This window comes from Salmo trutta, chromosome 17 (assembly GCF_901001165.1).
Source record: "Salmo trutta chromosome 17, fSalTru1.1, whole genome shotgun sequence".
NCBI classification, from domain to species: domain Eukaryota; kingdom Metazoa; phylum Chordata; class Actinopteri; order Salmoniformes; family Salmonidae; genus Salmo; species Salmo trutta.
In genome coordinates this window covers 58,210,683-58,228,355 of record NC_042973.1, presented here as the reverse complement: position 1 = coordinate 58,228,355, position 17,673 = coordinate 58,210,683, and the positions used below count along the sequence as shown (strand labels likewise).

Genomic DNA, 17,673 nt, shown 5'->3' with positions numbered 1-17,673 from the left:
GTACTGTACTTTTAACAGAGAAAAGTTATTTTCATAAATTCTGTATTTTGGAAATTCGAATACGTGCCATGAATATCAGTAAAATTCGGTTTCCTCCTCGTAGCTAAATGTAGCAGCAGTTTCTGTAGTGTAGTGGTTATCACGTTCACTTAACACGAGAAAAGTCCTCGGTTTGAAACCGGGCGGAAACAGTGCTCTTTGACACGTGCAGTAGGCACTATACTTTTAACAGAGAAAAGTTATTTTCATAAATTCTGTATTTTGGAAATTCAAATACGTGCCATGAATATCTGTAAAATTCGGTTTACTCCTTGTAGATAAATGTAGCAGCAGTTTCTGTAGTGTAGTGGTTATCATGCTTGCTTCACATGCGAAAAGTCCTTGGTTCGAAACCGGTCGGAAACAACGCTCAATGACACATTCAAGAAGTATCATAGTGGTAACAGAGAAATTCGTTAATGCCTTATTTTGGAAATTCGAATACGTGCGATGAATATCTGTAAAATTCGGTTTACTCCTTGCAGAAAAAACAAGCAGCAGTTTCTGTAGTGTAGTGGTTATCACGTTCGCTTTACAAGCGAAAGGTCCTTGGTTCGAAACCGGGCGTAAACAGTGCTCTTTGACACGCTCAGTAGGTACTGTTCTTTTAATAGAGAATAGTTATTTTCATAAATGCCTAATTTTGGAAATTCGAATACGTGCCATGAATATCTGTAAAATTCTGCTTTACTCCTTGCAGCTAATTCTAGCAGCAGTTTCTGTAGTGTAGTTGTTATCACGTTAGCTTCACACACGAAAGGTCCCTGGTTCGAAACCGGTTGGAAACAACGCTCATTGACACATTCAATTAGTACCACAGAGAATTTCATGAATCCCTTATTTTGGAAATTCGAATACGTTCCATGAATATCATTAAAATTCGGTTTACTCCTTGCAGCTAATTGTAGCAGTAGTTTCTGTGGTGTAGTGGTTATCACGTTGGCGTCACACGAGAAAGGTCCCTGGTTTGAAACCGTGTGGAAACAACGCTCATTGACACATTCAAGAAGTACTATAGCGGTAACAGAGAATTTCATTACTGCCTTATTTTGGAAATTCGAATACATGCCATGAATATCTGTAAAATTCGGTTTACTCCTTGCAGAATCATCAAGCAGCAGTTTCTGTACCGTAGTGGTTATCAAGTTTGCTTTACACGCGAAAGGTTCTCGGTTCGACACCGGGTGGAAACAGTGCTATTTGACACGTGCAGTAGGTACCGTACTTTTAACAGAGAATAGTTCTTTTCATAAATGCCTAATTTTGGAAATTTGAACGCGTGCCATGAATATCTGTAAAATTTGGTTCACTCCTTGCAGATAATTGTAGCAGCAGTTTCTGAAGCGTAGTGGTTATCATGTGTGCTTCACACGTGAAAGGTCCCTGGTTCGAAACCCGGCGGAAACAACGCTAATAGACACGTTCAAGAAGTATCATAGTGATAACAGAGAAATTCATTAATGACTTATTTTGTAAATTCGAATACGTGCCATGAATATCGGTAAAATTCGGTTTACTCCTTGCAGCTAATTGTAGCAGCAGTTTCTGTAGTCTAGTGGTTATCACGTCGAACCGAGGATGCGAAAGGTCCTCGGTTCGAAACCGGGTGGAAACTGTTCTCTTTGACACGTGCAGTAGGCACTGTAGTTTTAACAGAGAATAGTTATTTTCATAAATGCCTAATTTTGGTATTTGAACGCGTGCCATGAATATCTGTAAAATTTGGTTTACTCCTTGTAGCAAAATGTATTAGCAGTTTCTGTACTGTAGTGGTTATCACGTTTGCTTAAAACGCGAAAGGTCCTCGGTTCGAAACCGGGTGGAAACAGTGATCTTTGACACGTCCAGTAAGGTACTGTACTTTTAACAGAGAAAAGTTATTTTCATAAATGCCTAATTTTGGTATTTGAACGCGTGCCATGAATATCTGTAAAATTCGGTTCACTCCTTGCAGATAATTGTAGCAGCAGTTTCTGTAGTGTAGTGGTTATCATGTGTGCTTCACACGTGAAAAGTCCCTGGTTCAAAACCCGGCGGAAACAACGCTAATAGACACATTCAAGAAGTATCATAGTGATAACAGAGAAATTCATTAATGACTTATTTTGGAAATTCGAATACGTGCCATAAATATCGGTAAAATTCGGTTTACTCCTTGCAGCTAATTGTACCAGCAGTTTCAGTAGTGTAGTGGTTATCACGTTCACTTAACACGCGAAAAGTCCTCGGATCGAAACCGGGTGGAAACAGTGCTCTTTGACACGTGCAGTAGGTACTATACTTTTAACAGAGAATAGTTATTTTCATAAATTCTGTATTTTGGAAATTCCAATACGTGCCATGAATATCAGTAAAATTCGGTTTCCTCCTCGTAGCTAAATGTAGCAGCAGTTTCTGTAGTGTAGTGGTTATCACGTTCGCTTAACACGCGAAAAGTCCTCGGATCAAAACCGGGTGGAAACAGTGCTCTTTGACACGTGCAGTAGGCACTATACTTTTAACAGAGAATAGTTATTTTCATAATTTCTGTATTTTGGAAATTCGAATACGTGCCATGAATATCTGTAAAATTCGGTTTACTCCTTGTAGATAAATGTAGCAGCAGGTTCTGTAGTGTAGTGGTTATCACGTTTGCTTCACATGCGAAAAGTCTTTGGTTAGAAACCGGTCGGAAACAACGCTCAATGACATATTCAAGAAGTATCATAGTGGTAACAGAGAAATTCGTTAATGCCTTATTTTGGAAATTCGAATACGTGCCATGAATATCGGTAAAATTCGGTTTACTCCTTGCAGCTAATTGTAGAAGCAGTTTCTGTAGTGTAGTGGTTTTCACGTTTGCTTAACACGCGAAAGGTCCTCGGATCGAAACCGGGCGGAAACAGTGCTCTTTAACACGTGCAATAGGTACTTTGCTTTTAACAGAGAATAGTTATTTTCATAAATACCTAATTTTTGGAAATTTGAACACGTGCCATGTATATCAGTAAAATTCGGTTTACTCCTTGCAAGATAATTGTAGCAGCAGTTTCTGTAGTGTAGTGGTTATCAAGTTTGCTTCACATGCGAAAGGTCCCTGGTTCGAAACCGGGCGGAAACAAAGCTCATTCACACATTCAAGAAGTACTATTGCGGTAACAGAGAATTTCATTAATGCCTTATTTTGGAAATTCGAATACGTGCCATGAATATCTGTAGAATTCGGTTTACTCCTTGCAGAAAAATCAAGCAGCAGTTTCTGTAGTGTAGTGGTTATCACGTTCGCTTAACACGCGAAAGGTCCTCGGTTCGAAACCAGGCGGAAACAGTGCTCTTTGTCACGTGCAGTGGGTACTGTACTTTTAACAGAGAATAGTTATTTTCATAAATTCTGTATTTTGGAAATTCGAACACGTGCCATGAATATCTGTAAAATTTGGTTTACTCCTTGCAGCTAATTGTAGCAGCAGTTTCTGTACTGTAGTGGTTATCACGTTCGCTTCACACGCGAAAGGTCCCTGGTTTGAAACCAGGCGGCAACAACACTCAGTAACATATTCAATTAGTACCACAGAGAATTTCACTAATCCCTTATTTTGGAAATTCGAATACGTTCCATGAATATCTTTAAAATTCGGTTTACTCCTTGCAGCTAATTGTAGCAGAAGTTTCTGTGGTGTAGTATTTATCACGTTCGCTTCACACACGAAAGGTCCCTGGTTCGGAAACAATGCTCATTGACACATTCAAGATGTATCATAGTGGTAACAGAGAAATTCATTAATGCCTTATTTTGGAAATTCGAATACGTGCCATGAATATCTGTAAAATTCAGTTTACTCCTCGCAGAAAAATCAAGCAGCAGTTTCTGTAGTGTAGTGGTTATCACGTTCGCTTTACATGCGAAAGGTCCTTCGTTCGAAACCGGGCCGAAACAGTGCTCTTTGACACGTGCAGTAGGTATTGTTCTTTCAATAGAGAATAGTTATTTTCATAAATGCCTAATTTTGGAAATTTGAACACGTGCCATGAATATCTGTAAAATTCGGTTTACTGCTTGCAGACAATTGCAGCAGCAGTTTCTGTAGTGTAGTGGTTATCACGTTCGCTTTACATGCGAAACGTCCTCGGTTTGAAACCGGGTGGAAACAGTGCTCTTTGACATGTGCAGTAGGTACTATACTTTTAACAGAGAATAGTTTTTTTCATAAATACCTAATTTTGGAAATTTGAACGCGTGCCATGAATATCTGTAAAATTCGGTTTACTCCTTGTAGCAAAATGTAACAGCAGTTTCTGTAGTGTAGAAATTATCACGTTTGCTTCACACGCGAAAGGTCCCTGGTTCGAAACCAGGCGGAAACAACGCTCATTGACAAATTCAAGAAGTACCGTAGTGGTAACAGAGAATTTCAATAGTGCCTTATTTTGGAAATTCGAATACCTGCCATGAATATCTTTAAAATTCGGTTTACTCCTTGTAGCTAATTGTAGCAGCAGTTTCTGTAGTCTAGTGGTTATCACGTTCGCTTTACATGCGAAATGTCCTCGGTTCGAACCTGGGTGGACACAGTGCTCTTTAACACGTGCAGTAGGTACTATACTTTTAACCGAGAATAGTTATTTTCATAAATACCTAATTTTGGAAATTTGAACACGTGCCATGAATATCAGTAAAATTCGGTTTACTCCTTGCAGATAAGTGTTGCAGCAGTTTCTGTAGTGTAGTGGTTATCACGTTAGCTTCACACGCGAAAGGTCCCTTGTTCGAAACCGGGTGGAAACAACGCTCATTGACACATTGAAGAAGTACTATTGCGGTAACAGAGAATTTCATTACTGCTGTATTTTGGAAATTCGAATTCGTGCCATGAATATCTGTAAAATTCGGTTTACTCCTTGCAGCTAATTGTAGCAGCAGTTTCTGTAGTCTAGTGGTTATCACGTTTGCTTAACACGCAAAGGTCCTCGGTTCGAAACCGGGTGGAAACAGTGCTCTTTGACATGTGCAGTAGGTACTTTACTTTTAACAGAGAAAAGTTATTTTCATATATTCTGTATTTTGGAAATTCGAATACGTGCCATGAATATCTGTAAAATTCGGTTTACTCATTGCAGATAATTGTAGCAGCAGTTTCTGTAGTGTAGTAATTATCACGTTCGCTTTACATGCGAAATATCCTCGGTTCGAAACCGTGCGGAAACAATGGTCATTTACACATTCAAGAAGTACTGTAGCGGTAACAGAGAAATTCATTAATACCTTATTTTGGAAATTCGAATACGTGCCATGAATATCTGTAAAATTCGGTTTACTCCTTGTAGCTAAATGTAAAAGCAGTTTCTGTAGTGTAGTAATTATCACGTTTGCTTCACACGCGAAAGGTCCCTGGTTCGAAACCAGGCGGAAACAACGCTCATTGACAAATTCAAGAAGTACCGTAGTGGTAACAGAGAATTTCATTAGTGAATTACTTTGGAAATTCGAATACCTGCCATGAATATCTGTAAAATTCGGTTTACTCCTTGTAGCAAATTGTAGCAGCAGTTTCTGTAGTCTAGTGGTTATCACGTTCGCTTTACATGCGAAATGTCCTCGGTTCGAACCTGGGTGGAAACAGTGCTCTTTAACACGTGCAGTAGGTGCTACACTTTTAACAGAGAATAATTATTTCCATAAATACCTAATTTTGGAAATTTGAACACGTGCCATGAATATCAGTAGAATTCGGTTTACTCCTTGCAGATACTTGTAGCAGCAGTTTCTGTAGTGTAGTGGTTATCACGTTTGCTTCACACGCGAAAGGTCCCTGTTTCGAAACCGGGCGGATACAAACCTCATTGACACATTCAAGAAGTACTATAGCGGTAACAGAGAATTTCATTAATGCCTTATTTTGGAAATTCGAATACGTGCCATGTATATCTGTAAAATTCGGTTTACTCCTTGTAGCAAGTTGTAGCAGTAGTTTCTGTAGTGTAGTGGTAATCACGTTTGCTTAACACGCGAAAGGTCCTCGGTTCGAAACCGGGCGGAAACAGTGCTCTTTGACACGTGCAGTAGGTACTGTACTTTTAACAGAGAATAGTTATTTTCATCAATTCTGTATTTTGGAAATTCGAATACGTGCCATGAATTTCTGTAAAATTCGGTTTACTCCTTGTAGCTAAATGTAGCAGCAGTTTCTGTAGTGTAGTTGTTATCACGTTTGCTTCACATCCGAAAAGTCCTTGGTTCGAAACCGGGCGGAAACAGTGCTCTTTTACACGTGCAGTAGTTACTTTACTTTTAACAGAGAATAGTTATTTTCATAAATGCCTTATTTTGGAAATTTGAACGCGTGCCATGAATATCTGTAAAATTAGGTTTACTCCTTGCAGATAATTGTAGCAGCAGTTTCTGTAGTGTAGTGGTTATCACGTTTGCTTAACACGCGAAAAGTCCTCTGTTCGAAACAGGGTGGAAACAGTGCTCTTTGACACGTCCAGTAAGGTACTGTACTTTTAACAGAGAATAGTTATTTTCATAAATTCTGTATTTTGAAAATTCGAATACGTGCCATGAATATCTGTAAAATTCGGTTTACTCCTTGTAGCAAACTGTAGCAGCAGTTTTTGTAGTGTAGTGGTTATCAAGTTAGCTTAACACGCGAAAGGTCCCTGGTTCGAAACCAGGCGGAAACAACGCTCATTGACAAATTCAAGAAGTACCGTAGTGGTAACAGAGAATTTCATTAGTGCCTTATTTTGGAAATTCGAATACCTGCCATGAATATCTTTAAAATTCGGTTTACTCCTTGCAGCTAATTGTACCAGCAGTTTCTGTACTGTAGTGGTTATCACATTCGCTTTACACGCGAAAGGTCCTCGGATTGAAACCGGGCAGAAACAGTGCTCTTTAACACGTGCAGTAGGTACTATACTTTTAACAGAGAATAATTATTTTCATAATAACTAATTTTGGAAATTTGAACACATGCCATGAATATCAGTAAAATTCGGTTTACTCCTTGCAGACAATTGTAGCAGCAGTTTCTGTAGTGTAGTGGTTATCACGTTTGCTTAACACGCGAAAGGTCCCTGGTTCGAAACCGCGTGGAAACAACGCTCATTGACAAATTCAAGAAGTACTATAGCGGTAACAGAGAATTTCATTGATGCCTTATTTTGAAAATTCGAATACGTGCCATGAATATCTGTAAAATTCGGTTTACTCCTTGTAGCAAACTGTAGCAGCAGTTTCTGTAGTGTAGTGGTTATCACGTTTGCTTTACAAGCGAAAGGTCCTCGGTTCGAAACCGGGTGGAAACAGTGCTATTTGACACGTGCAGTAGGTACTGTACTTTTAACAGAGAAAAGTTATTTTCATAAATTCTGTATTTTGGAAATTCGAATACGTGCCATGAATATCAGTAAAATTCGGTTTCCTCCTCAAAGCTAAATGTAGCAGCAGTTTCTGTAGTGTAGTGGTTATCAAGTTCGCTTAACACGCGAAAAGTCCTCGGTTCGAAACAGGGCGGAAACAGTGCTCTTTGACACGTGCAATAGGCACTATACTTTTAACAGAGAATAGTTTTTTTCATAAATTATGTATTTTGGAAATTCAAATACGTGCCATGAATATCTGTCAAATTCAGTTTACTCCTTCCATGACAATTGTAGAAGCAGTTTCTGTAGTGTAGTGGTTATCACGTTCGCTTAACACGCGAAAGGTCCCTGGTTCAAAACCAGGCGGAAACAATGCTCATTGACAAATTCAAGAAGTACCGTAATGGTAACAGAGAATTTCATTAGTGACATATTTTGGAAATTCGAATACCTGCCATGAATATCTTTAGAATTCGGTTTACTCCTTGCAGCTAATTGTAGTACTAGTTTCTGTGGTGTAGTGGTTATCACGTTCGCTTCACATGTGAAATGTTCCAAGTTCGAAACTAGGCGGAAACAACGCTCATTGACACGTTCAATTAGTACCACAGAGAATTTCATTAATGCCTTATTTTGGAAATTCGAATAGGTGCCATGAATATCTGTAAAATTCAGTTTACTCGTTGCAGAAAAATCAAGCAGCAGTTTCTGTAGTGTAGTGGTTATCACGTTCTCTTAGCATGCGAAAGGTCCTCGTTTCGAAACCGGGCGGAAACAGTGAATATCTTTAAAATTCGGTTTACTCCTTGCAGCTAATTGTAGCAGTAGTTTCTTTGGTGTAGTGTTTATCACGTTCGTTTCACACACGAAAGGTCCCTGGTTCGAAACCAGCAGAAACAATGCTCATTGACACATTCCAGAAGTATCATAGTGGTAACAGAGAAATTCATTAATGCCTTATTTTGGAAATTCGAATACGTGCCATGAATATCTGTAAAATTCGGTTTACTCCTTGCAGAAAAATCAAGCAGCAGTTTGTGTACTGTAGTGGTTATCACGTTCGCTTAACATGCGAAAGTTCCTTGGTTCGTAGCAGCAGTTTCTGAAGCGTAGTGGTTATCATGTGTGCTTCACACGTGAAAGGTCCCTGGTTCGAAACCCGGCGGAAACAACGCTAATAGACACGTTCAAGAAGTATCATAGTGATAACAGAGAAATTCATTAATGACTTATTTTGTAAATTCGAATACGTGCCATGAATATCGGTAAAATTCGGTTTACTCCTTGCAGCTAATTGTAGCAGCAGTTTCTGTAGTCTAGTGGTTATCACGTCGAACCGAGGATGCGAAAGGTCCTCGGTTCGAAACCGGGTGGAAACTGTTCTCTTTGACACGTGCAGTAGGCACTGTAGTTTTAACAGAGAATAGTTATTTTCATAAATGCCTAATTTTGGTATTTGAACGCGTGCCATGAATATCTGTAAAATTTGGTTTACTCCTTGTAGCAAAATGTATTAGCAGTTTCTGTAGTGTAGTGGTTATCACGTTTGCTTAAAACGCGAAAGGTCCTCGGTTCGAAACCGGGTGGAAACAGTGATCTTTGACACGTCCAGTAAGGTACTGTACTTTTAACAGAGAAAAGTTATTTTCATAAATGCCTAATTTTGGTATTTGAACGCGTGCCATGAATATCTGTAAAATTCGGTTCACTCCTTGCAGATAATTGTAGCAGCAGTTTCTGTAGTGTAGTGGTTATCATGTGTGCTTCACACGTGAAAAGTCCCTGGTTCAAAACCCGGCGGAAACAACGCTAATAGACACATTCAAGAAGTATCATAGTGATAACAGAGAAATTCATTAATGACTTATTTTGGAAATTCGAATACGTGCCATGAATATCGGTAAAATTCGGTTTACTCCTTGCAGCTAATTGTACCAGCAGTTTCAGTAGTGTAGTGGTTATCACGTTCACTTAACACGCGAAAAGTCCTCGGATCGAAACCGGGTGGAAACAGTGCTCTTTGACACGTGCAGTAGGTACTATACTTTTAACAGAGAATAGTTATTTTCATAAATTCTGTATTTTGGAAATTCCAATACGTGCCATGAATATCAGTAAAATTCGGTTTCCTCCTCGTAGCTAAATGTAGCAGCAGTTTCTGTAGTGTAGTGGTTATCACGTTCGCTTAACACGCGAAAAGTCCTCGGATCAAAACCGGGTGGAAACAGTGCTCTTTGACACGTGCAGTAGGCACTATACTTTTAACAGAGAATAGTTATTTTCATAATTTCTGTATTTTGGAAATTCGAATACGTGCCATGAATATCTGTAAAATTCGGTTTACTCCTTGTAGATAAATGTAGCAGCAGGTTCTGTAGTGTAGTGGTTATCACGTTTGCTTCACATGCGAAAAGTCTTTGGTTAGAAACCGGTCGGAAACAACGCTCAATGACATATTCAAGAAGTATCATAGTGGTAACAGAGAAATTCGTTAATGCCTTATTTTGGAAATTCGAATACGTGCCATGAATATCGGTAAAATTCGGTTTACTCCTTGCAGCTAATTGTAGAAGCAGTTTCTGTAGTGTAGTGGTTTTCACGTTTGCTTAACACGCGAAAGGTCCTCGGATCGAAACCGGGCGGAAACAGTGCTCTTTAACACGTGCAATAGGTACTTTGCTTTTAACAGAGAATAGTTATTTTCATAAATACCTAATTTTTGGAAATTTGAACACGTGCCATGTATATCAGTAAAATTCGGTTTACTCCTTGCAAGATAATTGTAGCAGCAGTTTCTGTAGTGTAGTGGTTATCAAGTTTGCTTCACATGCGAAAGGTCCCTGGTTCGAAACCGGGCGGAAACAAAGCTCATTCACACATTCAAGAAGTACTATTGCGGTAACAGAGAATTTCATTAATGCCTTATTTTGGAAATTCGAATACGTGCCATGAATATCTGTAGAATTCGGTTTACTCCTTGCAGAAAAATCAAGCAGCAGTTTCTGTAGTGTAGTGGTTATCACGTTCGCTTAACACGCGAAAGGTCCTCGGTTCGAAACCAGGCGGAAACAGTGCTCTTTGTCACGTGCAGTGGGTACTGTACTTTTAACAGAGAATAGTTATTTTCATAAATTCTGTATTTTGGAAATTCGAACACGTGCCATGAATATCTGTAAAATTTGGTTTACTCCTTGCAGCTAATTGTAGCAGCAGTTTCTGTACTGTAGTGGTTATCACGTTCGCTTCACACGCGAAAGGTCCCTGGTTTGAAACCAGGCGGCAACAACACTCAGTAACATATTCAATTAGTACCACAGAGAATTTCACTAATCCCTTATTTTGGAAATTCGAATACGTTCCATGAATATCTTTAAAATTCGGTTTACTCCTTGCAGCTAATTGTAGCAGAAGTTTCTGTGGTGTAGTATTTATCACGTTCGCTTCACACACGAAAGGTCCCTGGTTCGGAAACAATGCTCATTGACACATTCAAGATGTATCATAGTGGTAACAGAGAAATTCATTAATGCCTTATTTTGGAAATTCGAATACGTGCCATGAATATCTGTAAAATTCAGTTTACTCCTCGCAGAAAAATCAAGCAGCAGTTTCTGTAGTGTAGTGGTTATCACGTTCGCTTTACACGCCCCTTTTTGGAGTTTCAGGAAGTGGAAGAGAAGCAGGTGTCTGAGTGCTTGAGAGAGAATATCGTTGTTTTTGGAGGTCTATTTGCTTTATAAGTTTATAAGTTTGTGAGTGACTGTAGTGAAGTTTCTGTGAAACTTTTTTGCTATTGTCCCCCATCAGCGTGAGCTGTTTGGGGGATATTGCTTAAAATAACCGGACGGACAACATGGCTTCGACATCAAGAATACAAACGACGACGAGAAAGGACAACAGTGAAATCAGAATGTTAAACGAAGAACTGAAAAAAAGAACATATGAGAAGGAACTGACGGTGAACGTGGAAATAAGTGGAGAAGGGAAAATAACAACGATGGAATTGCTGAGAGGAATAAAGGAAGTTTGCGGAGCAATACTGGGATGTCGAATGAAAGACGGAAATAAGTATGAAATAACAATGTCTCATGTAAATGGAAAAGAAAGACTAATAGACGGGCTAAAGATAAAGAACTGTCAAATCATGGCTAAAGAATTAGGGAACGATGAGCTGGTGGTGTCCTTTTTGAACTTGCCCGCATACATTACGGATGAGGAGATAGAAGAGAAACTAAAAGGCTGGAATGTGAAGGCGACCACGCCAATCAAGAGGAGGATGTGGCCAGGAACGGACATTGTAGATGGGACGAGATTTTGCAAGGTAAAGTTTACAGACAATGTGCAATCCTTGCCATATTCTACTAAATTTAACACTGTCGAGGGATTTGAATATTTTCGTGTAATCCACGACAATCAAGTGAAGGTATGTAGATTATGTATTCAGCCGGGGCACATACTAAAGGAATGTCCGGAATTCACATGCCACAAATGTAGTGAACAAGGGCATTATGCCAGAGAATGTCGGAACATAGGAAATGTGTGCAAAATGTGTGACAGACCCAAAGTTAGATGTAGCTGTAATAAGGGAGAAGATCACTTACTTTTGCAAACAATGGACCTCACGTCTGAGGAAGGGGAGGGGAGTGTGCCGATGGAGAGAGAGGATGAGAGTGACATGGAGAGTGTGACTCCAGAGACAATGGCAGATAAGCTTGAAGAGCCTGTAATGTCTTATGGCAAAGCACGAGACGGGGTTTTAGTCTCTGCTGCTGACAAGGTGGAACAGCAGCACATGATGGGTGAAATACATACACAGGTGGAGATGGTGCAAGGTGCTTCTCAGGTGCCTGAGCCAGCTTTAAGCCTGTGTGAGAATTACACCAAAGAGTGGGTTGGGTCCACTGAAGTCACGGGCACTGTTAAAGCGCACTTTTCAAAAGGCTTCACAGCCGCTCCCCCCAAAAATCCAAATAAAGAGACGGATGATGAAATAGATGGTGAGGATCTTCAGTTGTTTGTAAAAAATAAGAGGTCATTGTCGAAAACCAGGGAGATGATGGGATTTGGAAAAAAGAAAAAGTAGGATTTGAAAGGACTTGTTTGACTCTGATTATACTTCTGCAAACATTAATAATGATTACAGTCGCATCCCTAAACGGTAACAGTTTGAGAAACATGAGAAAATTTGAGCAGGTATTAGTGTCTGTTAAGGCAGACATGTTGTGTTTTCAAGAGACCAATTGGACAGAATCCAAAATGCAGGAGATTAAGAGTAAATGGTCTGATTTAATTTTTTGTAGTCATGGAGGAGATAAAACATGTGGTGTGGCTATTTTGATAAAAAATGATGTGGTGCAGAATGTAAAACAAATATATGCTGACAATGATGGTAGACTTATTGTGATTGAATTTGAAGTTCAAAATGTAGTTTTTCGTTTAATTAATGTTTATGCTTCAAATATTGAATCTGAAAGGAGAGAAATGTTTCACAAATTAAAAACACTGTGCTCAGAAAACTGTATACTGATAGGAGATTTTAATGTGAGGTGTAGTAGAATGGATGCCTCTAGTTGTGCTAAATTCAGATATGACTCTTCTAGAAATGCATTATGGAAACTTATGAATGAGGAGAATCTAGTAGATATATGGAGGGCTGAAAATCCAAACAGAAGAGTATTCTCTAGAAGGCAGGTGGTTCTAAAGGAATTAAAACAAAGCAGAATTGATTTATGTCTAGCAAAACAAGAATTGGTGCAGAATGTTAAGAAGGTGTCATATACCTTTACAGCATATAGTGATCATGCAGTAATGTCATTTGAAATGGGTTTTGGTGTGGAGAGGAGAGGAGAGGGGGAGGTGTATGGTGTTTAAATGCCAGTCTGTTAAAGGAAGAAGAATATAGAAATGAAATTGTTGAATGTATTAATGATGAAATGTCTAATGTACTGTTAAAAGAGAATGTGTGTTTATGGTGGGAGGAAGTGAAAGCAAAAGTAAAAAATAGGAGTATTAGGTACGCAAAAAATCATAACCGGTTAGATAAGCAGAAAGAAATAATGCTTAGGAATAGGATGTTGCATGAACTTGAAAAGGCTGATACGGATCCAGACTATGATGTTGTGAATTATTTGAAAATCCATGCAGAGCTGGGTAGTTATGAAAAAAAGAAATGTTTGGGTGCTATTGTTAGGAGCAGGGCACAGTACGCTTTGGAGGGAGAGAAATGTACATCCTTTTTTTTGGGTCTGGAAAAAAGAAAACAAACTAAGAGTTACATTGTAGAGTTGGAAGATGAAAGAGGTGTAAAGGTAAACGATTTTGTTGGGATCTTAGAGACAGTTGAAAACTTTTACAGAAATCTTTACAAAAAGAATGATGTAGAGAAAGTGTGTGTTGTAAAAGTGTTGGATACAATTAGTGCCAAAGTATCGCAGGCAGAGAGAATGATGTGTGATGAAGAGATTTCGATTATGGAAATCAAGGAAGCAATTGTTAGCACGCAAGGTAATAAAAGTCCGGGTTTGGACGGTTTAACAAATGAGTTCTATAAAGTCTTTGTAGATATTTTGGCACCCATTTTAGTGAGGGTGTTTCATTATATGGAAGAGAATAAGGAAATCCCTGAGTCTATGTCAACTGGAATGTTAACGATCTTATTCAAAAATAGGGGCAGTAGATTAAAGTTAGAAAATTATAGGCCTATTAGCCTTCTAAATTCGGACTATAAGATACTGACTAAAGTGTTAGCGAATAGGATGAAAAAGGTGATTGGGAGTATTATTGAATCAACACAAGCCTACGGCATACCTGGAAGAGATATTGCAGATGTAATTTGTACAATTAGGGATGTTGTTAATCAAATGAAAAATGAAGGTGGTATAGTTTTAAGTTTGGATTTTAACAAAGCTTTTGATAGAGTGGAGCACAGCTTTTTATTACAAACTATGGAGAGGTTTGGGTTTGGGCCAAAGTTTGTATCTTGGATCAACCTGTTGTATAGTGGGGCTAAAAGTTGTGTGAAATGTAACGGAGTGTTAACAGATACTTTCCCTGTGGAGAGGTCAGTAAGGCAGGGCTGTCCTTTGTCAGCTCTGCTGTACAGTGTTTCTACAGAACCGTTAGCTACATTGATAAATAGTAATAAAGAAGTAAGGGGTGTTGGAATCCCAGGTGGTGGTGTCAGTGTTGTACATCAGTACGCTGATGACACTACTTGTACTGTGAAGGATATAGAAAGTATTGGAAGCATTATGGAAATCATAGATATATATGGCAAGGCATCGGGTGCTAAAGTTAATATAGAGAAGACTGAAATAATGTTTGTTGGGGATATCAATGTAAAAGGGTGTGAGATTCCATTCAAGAGCGCAAAGGATTTTATTAAAGTGCTGGGAGTAAACATTGGTGTAAAGGAGAAAGAGGCAAAAGATATAACTTGGACTGGGATCCTTAATAAAGTCAAGCTAACGTTGAATTTCTGGAAAAATAGAAAACTTAAGTTACAAGGGAAAGTAATTGTTGCAAATGCTTTGGTATTATCCAAATTTGTGTATGTTTTGGGAGTCCTGGACATGCCGGAGTGGGTCCTAAATGAATTGAATAATGTGGTGTCAAATTTTATATGGGATGGTAAAGGAGTGAGAATAGCTCAGAAAACATTGATTGCTGACTATGTGGATGGAGGTTTAAAACTTGTAGATTTAGATGTCAAAAGAAAAGCTATTAGGATAAAAACAGTAAAGAAATATTTGTATGACAGTGAAGATTATGGCTGGAAACACTTCTTTAAAGTCTACTTAGAGGAGAGTGGTGGTTGTGAGGATAATGGTTTATTGATGGGGCTTAAAAGGGCAATGTTTGAAAAGGTACCAGATTTTTATAAAGAGGTGCTAAATGCATGGGCAGAGTTGTTGCCAAATGTATATTATGAATGTGGACATATTGACCTGATTATGAATCAACCTATATTTCTGAATGAGAAAATCAAGAACAAAGAAAAAGTTTTGTATAATAAAGTATTTATGAGTGCAGGTCTACGGCAAATAAAAGATTATACATATGAGGTAATTCCAGGGTTTTTACCTGGGGAAGCTATTTTTGACATAATCAATGAATGGGATGAAGAGGTGGGAAGGGGAACAGTGAATAATATGTATAACAAGATAAAGAATAGTATACCAAGAGAATGGGTTGATTTAATAAATAGTGAAGTTGAAAGAGAAGATTTATTTGTATTTCCTAATTTGTTCATTGGTAGCAGTAAGAAGAAAGTACATTTATCTAGTATACCAGTGAAAAGATTGTATAGAATAATGGTAGGAAAAGTGTGTAGAAGGCCGGCTGCTGAGAAATTTTGGAAAGTAGTTTTTCCGGAATTAGATGAAAAAAAGATATGGGAAAATTTAAATGTAAAATATAATAGTAAGGAGTGTGAAAATAATGATTTCAAATTAAGACATAATAGAATATTTACAAAGGTGGTGTTAAAGCAAATTAATGGTGAGATAGAAAGAGAATGCGATGTATGTGGACGTTTCCCGGAAACTCTAATGCATTTGTTTATAGAATGTGAGGATTTAAAATATTTTTTTTGTAAAGTTAAGGAAATGTTATGTAGAAACTGGGGGGGAGATTTCGTGAAAAAGTATGCGTGGGAGGAACTTTTGTTATTTGGAGTGTCTGGTAAATGTGAGGGTGTTAATGTGTGTTTGTTGAATATGGTTTTGAGTTTTGTGAGGTATGCTATTTTTTGTAGGAGGAATTATGTTTCTTTTGACAGAAAGAGGGTTCAGGTGTGGAGTATCTTTATAGCACTGTTCAGTAAACACATAGATATGTTGTTTAATTATGGGATGGAACATTTTGATGAATCTTTTGTTGAAGGGAGTGGGTTAATTTCACGAGAGGAGAGTGGAGGTATCACTTACAATTTTTGAAAGCACTGTTTTGATATTTACTTTGTTTTTCATTGGGTCCCTTGAATTTGATAGGGGGTGAATTGTTCACCAGCTTCTGTTAGTCTAGTGTCTTCTGTATTGTTCTCTGTGGATTGTACTGTAAACAGTAGATTGTACTGTAAATATTGTAAACAAACATTTTTGATAATAAAAAAAAAAAAAAAAAAATCACGTTCGCTTTACATGCGAAAGGTCCTTCGTTCGAAACCGGGCCGAAACAGTGCTCTTTGACACGTGCAGTAGGTATTGTTCTTTCAATAGAGAATAGTTATTTTCATAAATGCCTAATTTTGGAAATTTGAACACGTGCCATGAATATCTGTAAAATTCGGTTTACTGCTTGCAGACAATTGCAGCAGCAGTTTCTGTAGTGTAGTGGTTATCACGTTCGCTTTACATGCGAAACGTCCTCGGTTTGAAACCGGGTGGAAACAGTGCTCTTTGACATGTGCAGTAGGTACTATACTTTTAACAGAGAATAGTTTTTTTCATAAATACCTAATTTTGGAAATTTGAACGCGTGCCATGAATATCTGTAAAATTCGGTTTACTCCTTGTAGCAAAATGTAACAGCAGTTTCTGTAGTGTAGAAATTATCACGTTTGCTTCACACGCGAAAGGTCCCTGGTTCGAAACCAGGCGGAAACAACGCTCATTGACAAATTCAAGAAGTACCGTAGTGGTAACAGAGAATTTCAATAGTGCCTTATTTTGGAAATTCGAATACCTGCCATGAATATCTTTAAAATTCGGTTTACTCCTTGTAGCTAATTGTAGCAGCAGTTTCTGTAGTCTAGTGGTTATCACGTTCGCTTTACATGCGAAATGTCCTCGGTTCGAACCTGGGTGGACACAGTGCTCTTTAACACGTGCAGTAGGTACTATACTTTTAACCGAGAATAGTTATTTTCATAAATACCTAATTTTGGAAATTTGAACACGTGCCATGAATATCAGTAAAATTCGGTTTACTCCTTGCAGATAAGTGTTGCAGCAGTTTCTGTAGTGTAGTGGTTATCACGTTAGCTTCACACGCGAAAGGTCCCTTGTTCGAAACCGGGTGGAAACAACGCTCATTGACACATTGAAGAAGTACTATTGCGGTAACAGAGAATTTCATTACTGCTGTATTTTGGAAATTCGAATTCGTGCCATGAATATCTGTAAAATTCGGTTTACTCCTTGCAGCTAATTGTAGCAGCAGTTTCTGTAGTCTAGTGGTTATCACGTTTGCTTAACACGCAAAGGTCCTCGGTTCGAAACCGGGTGGAAACAGTGCTCTTTGACATGTGCAGTAGGTACTTTACTTTTAACAGAGAAAAGTTATTTT

General features: G+C 38.4%; 1 protein-coding gene and 9 non-coding genes across 10 annotated transcripts in view; all 10 read left to right on the top strand.

The window, feature by feature from the left end:
- Positions 1-539: 539 nt before the first annotated feature.
- trnav-uac (transfer RNA valine (anticodon UAC)) lies at positions 540-612 on the top strand. The gene has a single exon. It is a non-coding gene; the product is annotated as a tRNA-Val (tRNA).
- A 1,182-nt stretch (positions 613-1,794) lies between these two features.
- On the top strand, positions 1,795-1,867 carry trnaf-aaa (transfer RNA phenylalanine (anticodon AAA)). Its single transcript has one exon. It is a non-coding gene; the product is annotated as a tRNA-Phe (tRNA).
- Positions 1,868-3,273: 1,406 nt separating this feature from the next.
- trnav-aac (transfer RNA valine (anticodon AAC)) lies at positions 3,274-3,346 on the top strand. The gene has a single exon. It is a non-coding gene; the product is annotated as a tRNA-Val (tRNA).
- A 536-nt stretch (positions 3,347-3,882) lies between these two features.
- Positions 3,883-3,955, top strand: trnav-uac (transfer RNA valine (anticodon UAC)). The gene has a single exon. It is a non-coding gene; the product is annotated as a tRNA-Val (tRNA).
- A 3,301-nt stretch (positions 3,956-7,256) lies between these two features.
- trnav-uac (transfer RNA valine (anticodon UAC)) lies at positions 7,257-7,329 on the top strand. The gene has a single exon. It is a non-coding gene; the product is annotated as a tRNA-Val (tRNA).
- Positions 7,330-7,685: 356 nt separating this feature from the next.
- trnav-aac (transfer RNA valine (anticodon AAC)) lies at positions 7,686-7,758 on the top strand. The gene has a single exon. It is a non-coding gene; the product is annotated as a tRNA-Val (tRNA).
- A 332-nt stretch (positions 7,759-8,090) lies between these two features.
- Positions 8,091-8,163, top strand: trnaa-agc (transfer RNA alanine (anticodon AGC)). The gene has a single exon. It is a non-coding gene; the product is annotated as a tRNA-Ala (tRNA).
- A 742-nt stretch (positions 8,164-8,905) lies between these two features.
- trnaf-aaa (transfer RNA phenylalanine (anticodon AAA)) lies at positions 8,906-8,978 on the top strand. The gene has a single exon. It is a non-coding gene; the product is annotated as a tRNA-Phe (tRNA).
- A 1,406-nt stretch (positions 8,979-10,384) lies between these two features.
- Positions 10,385-10,457, top strand: trnav-aac (transfer RNA valine (anticodon AAC)). Its single transcript has one exon. It is a non-coding gene; the product is annotated as a tRNA-Val (tRNA).
- Positions 10,458-12,037: 1,580 nt separating this feature from the next.
- Positions 12,038-17,673, top strand: part of LOC115151395 (zinc finger protein 501-like) — a gene marked incomplete at its 3' end in the record, with an annotated part of 77,698 nt that continues 72,062 nt past the window's right edge. The window contains exon 1 of the mRNA XM_029695301.1: positions 12,038-12,277. Coding sequence (XP_029551161.1) covers positions 12,038-12,277 — 240 coding nt within the window. The remainder of the gene's footprint in view (positions 12,278-17,673) is intronic.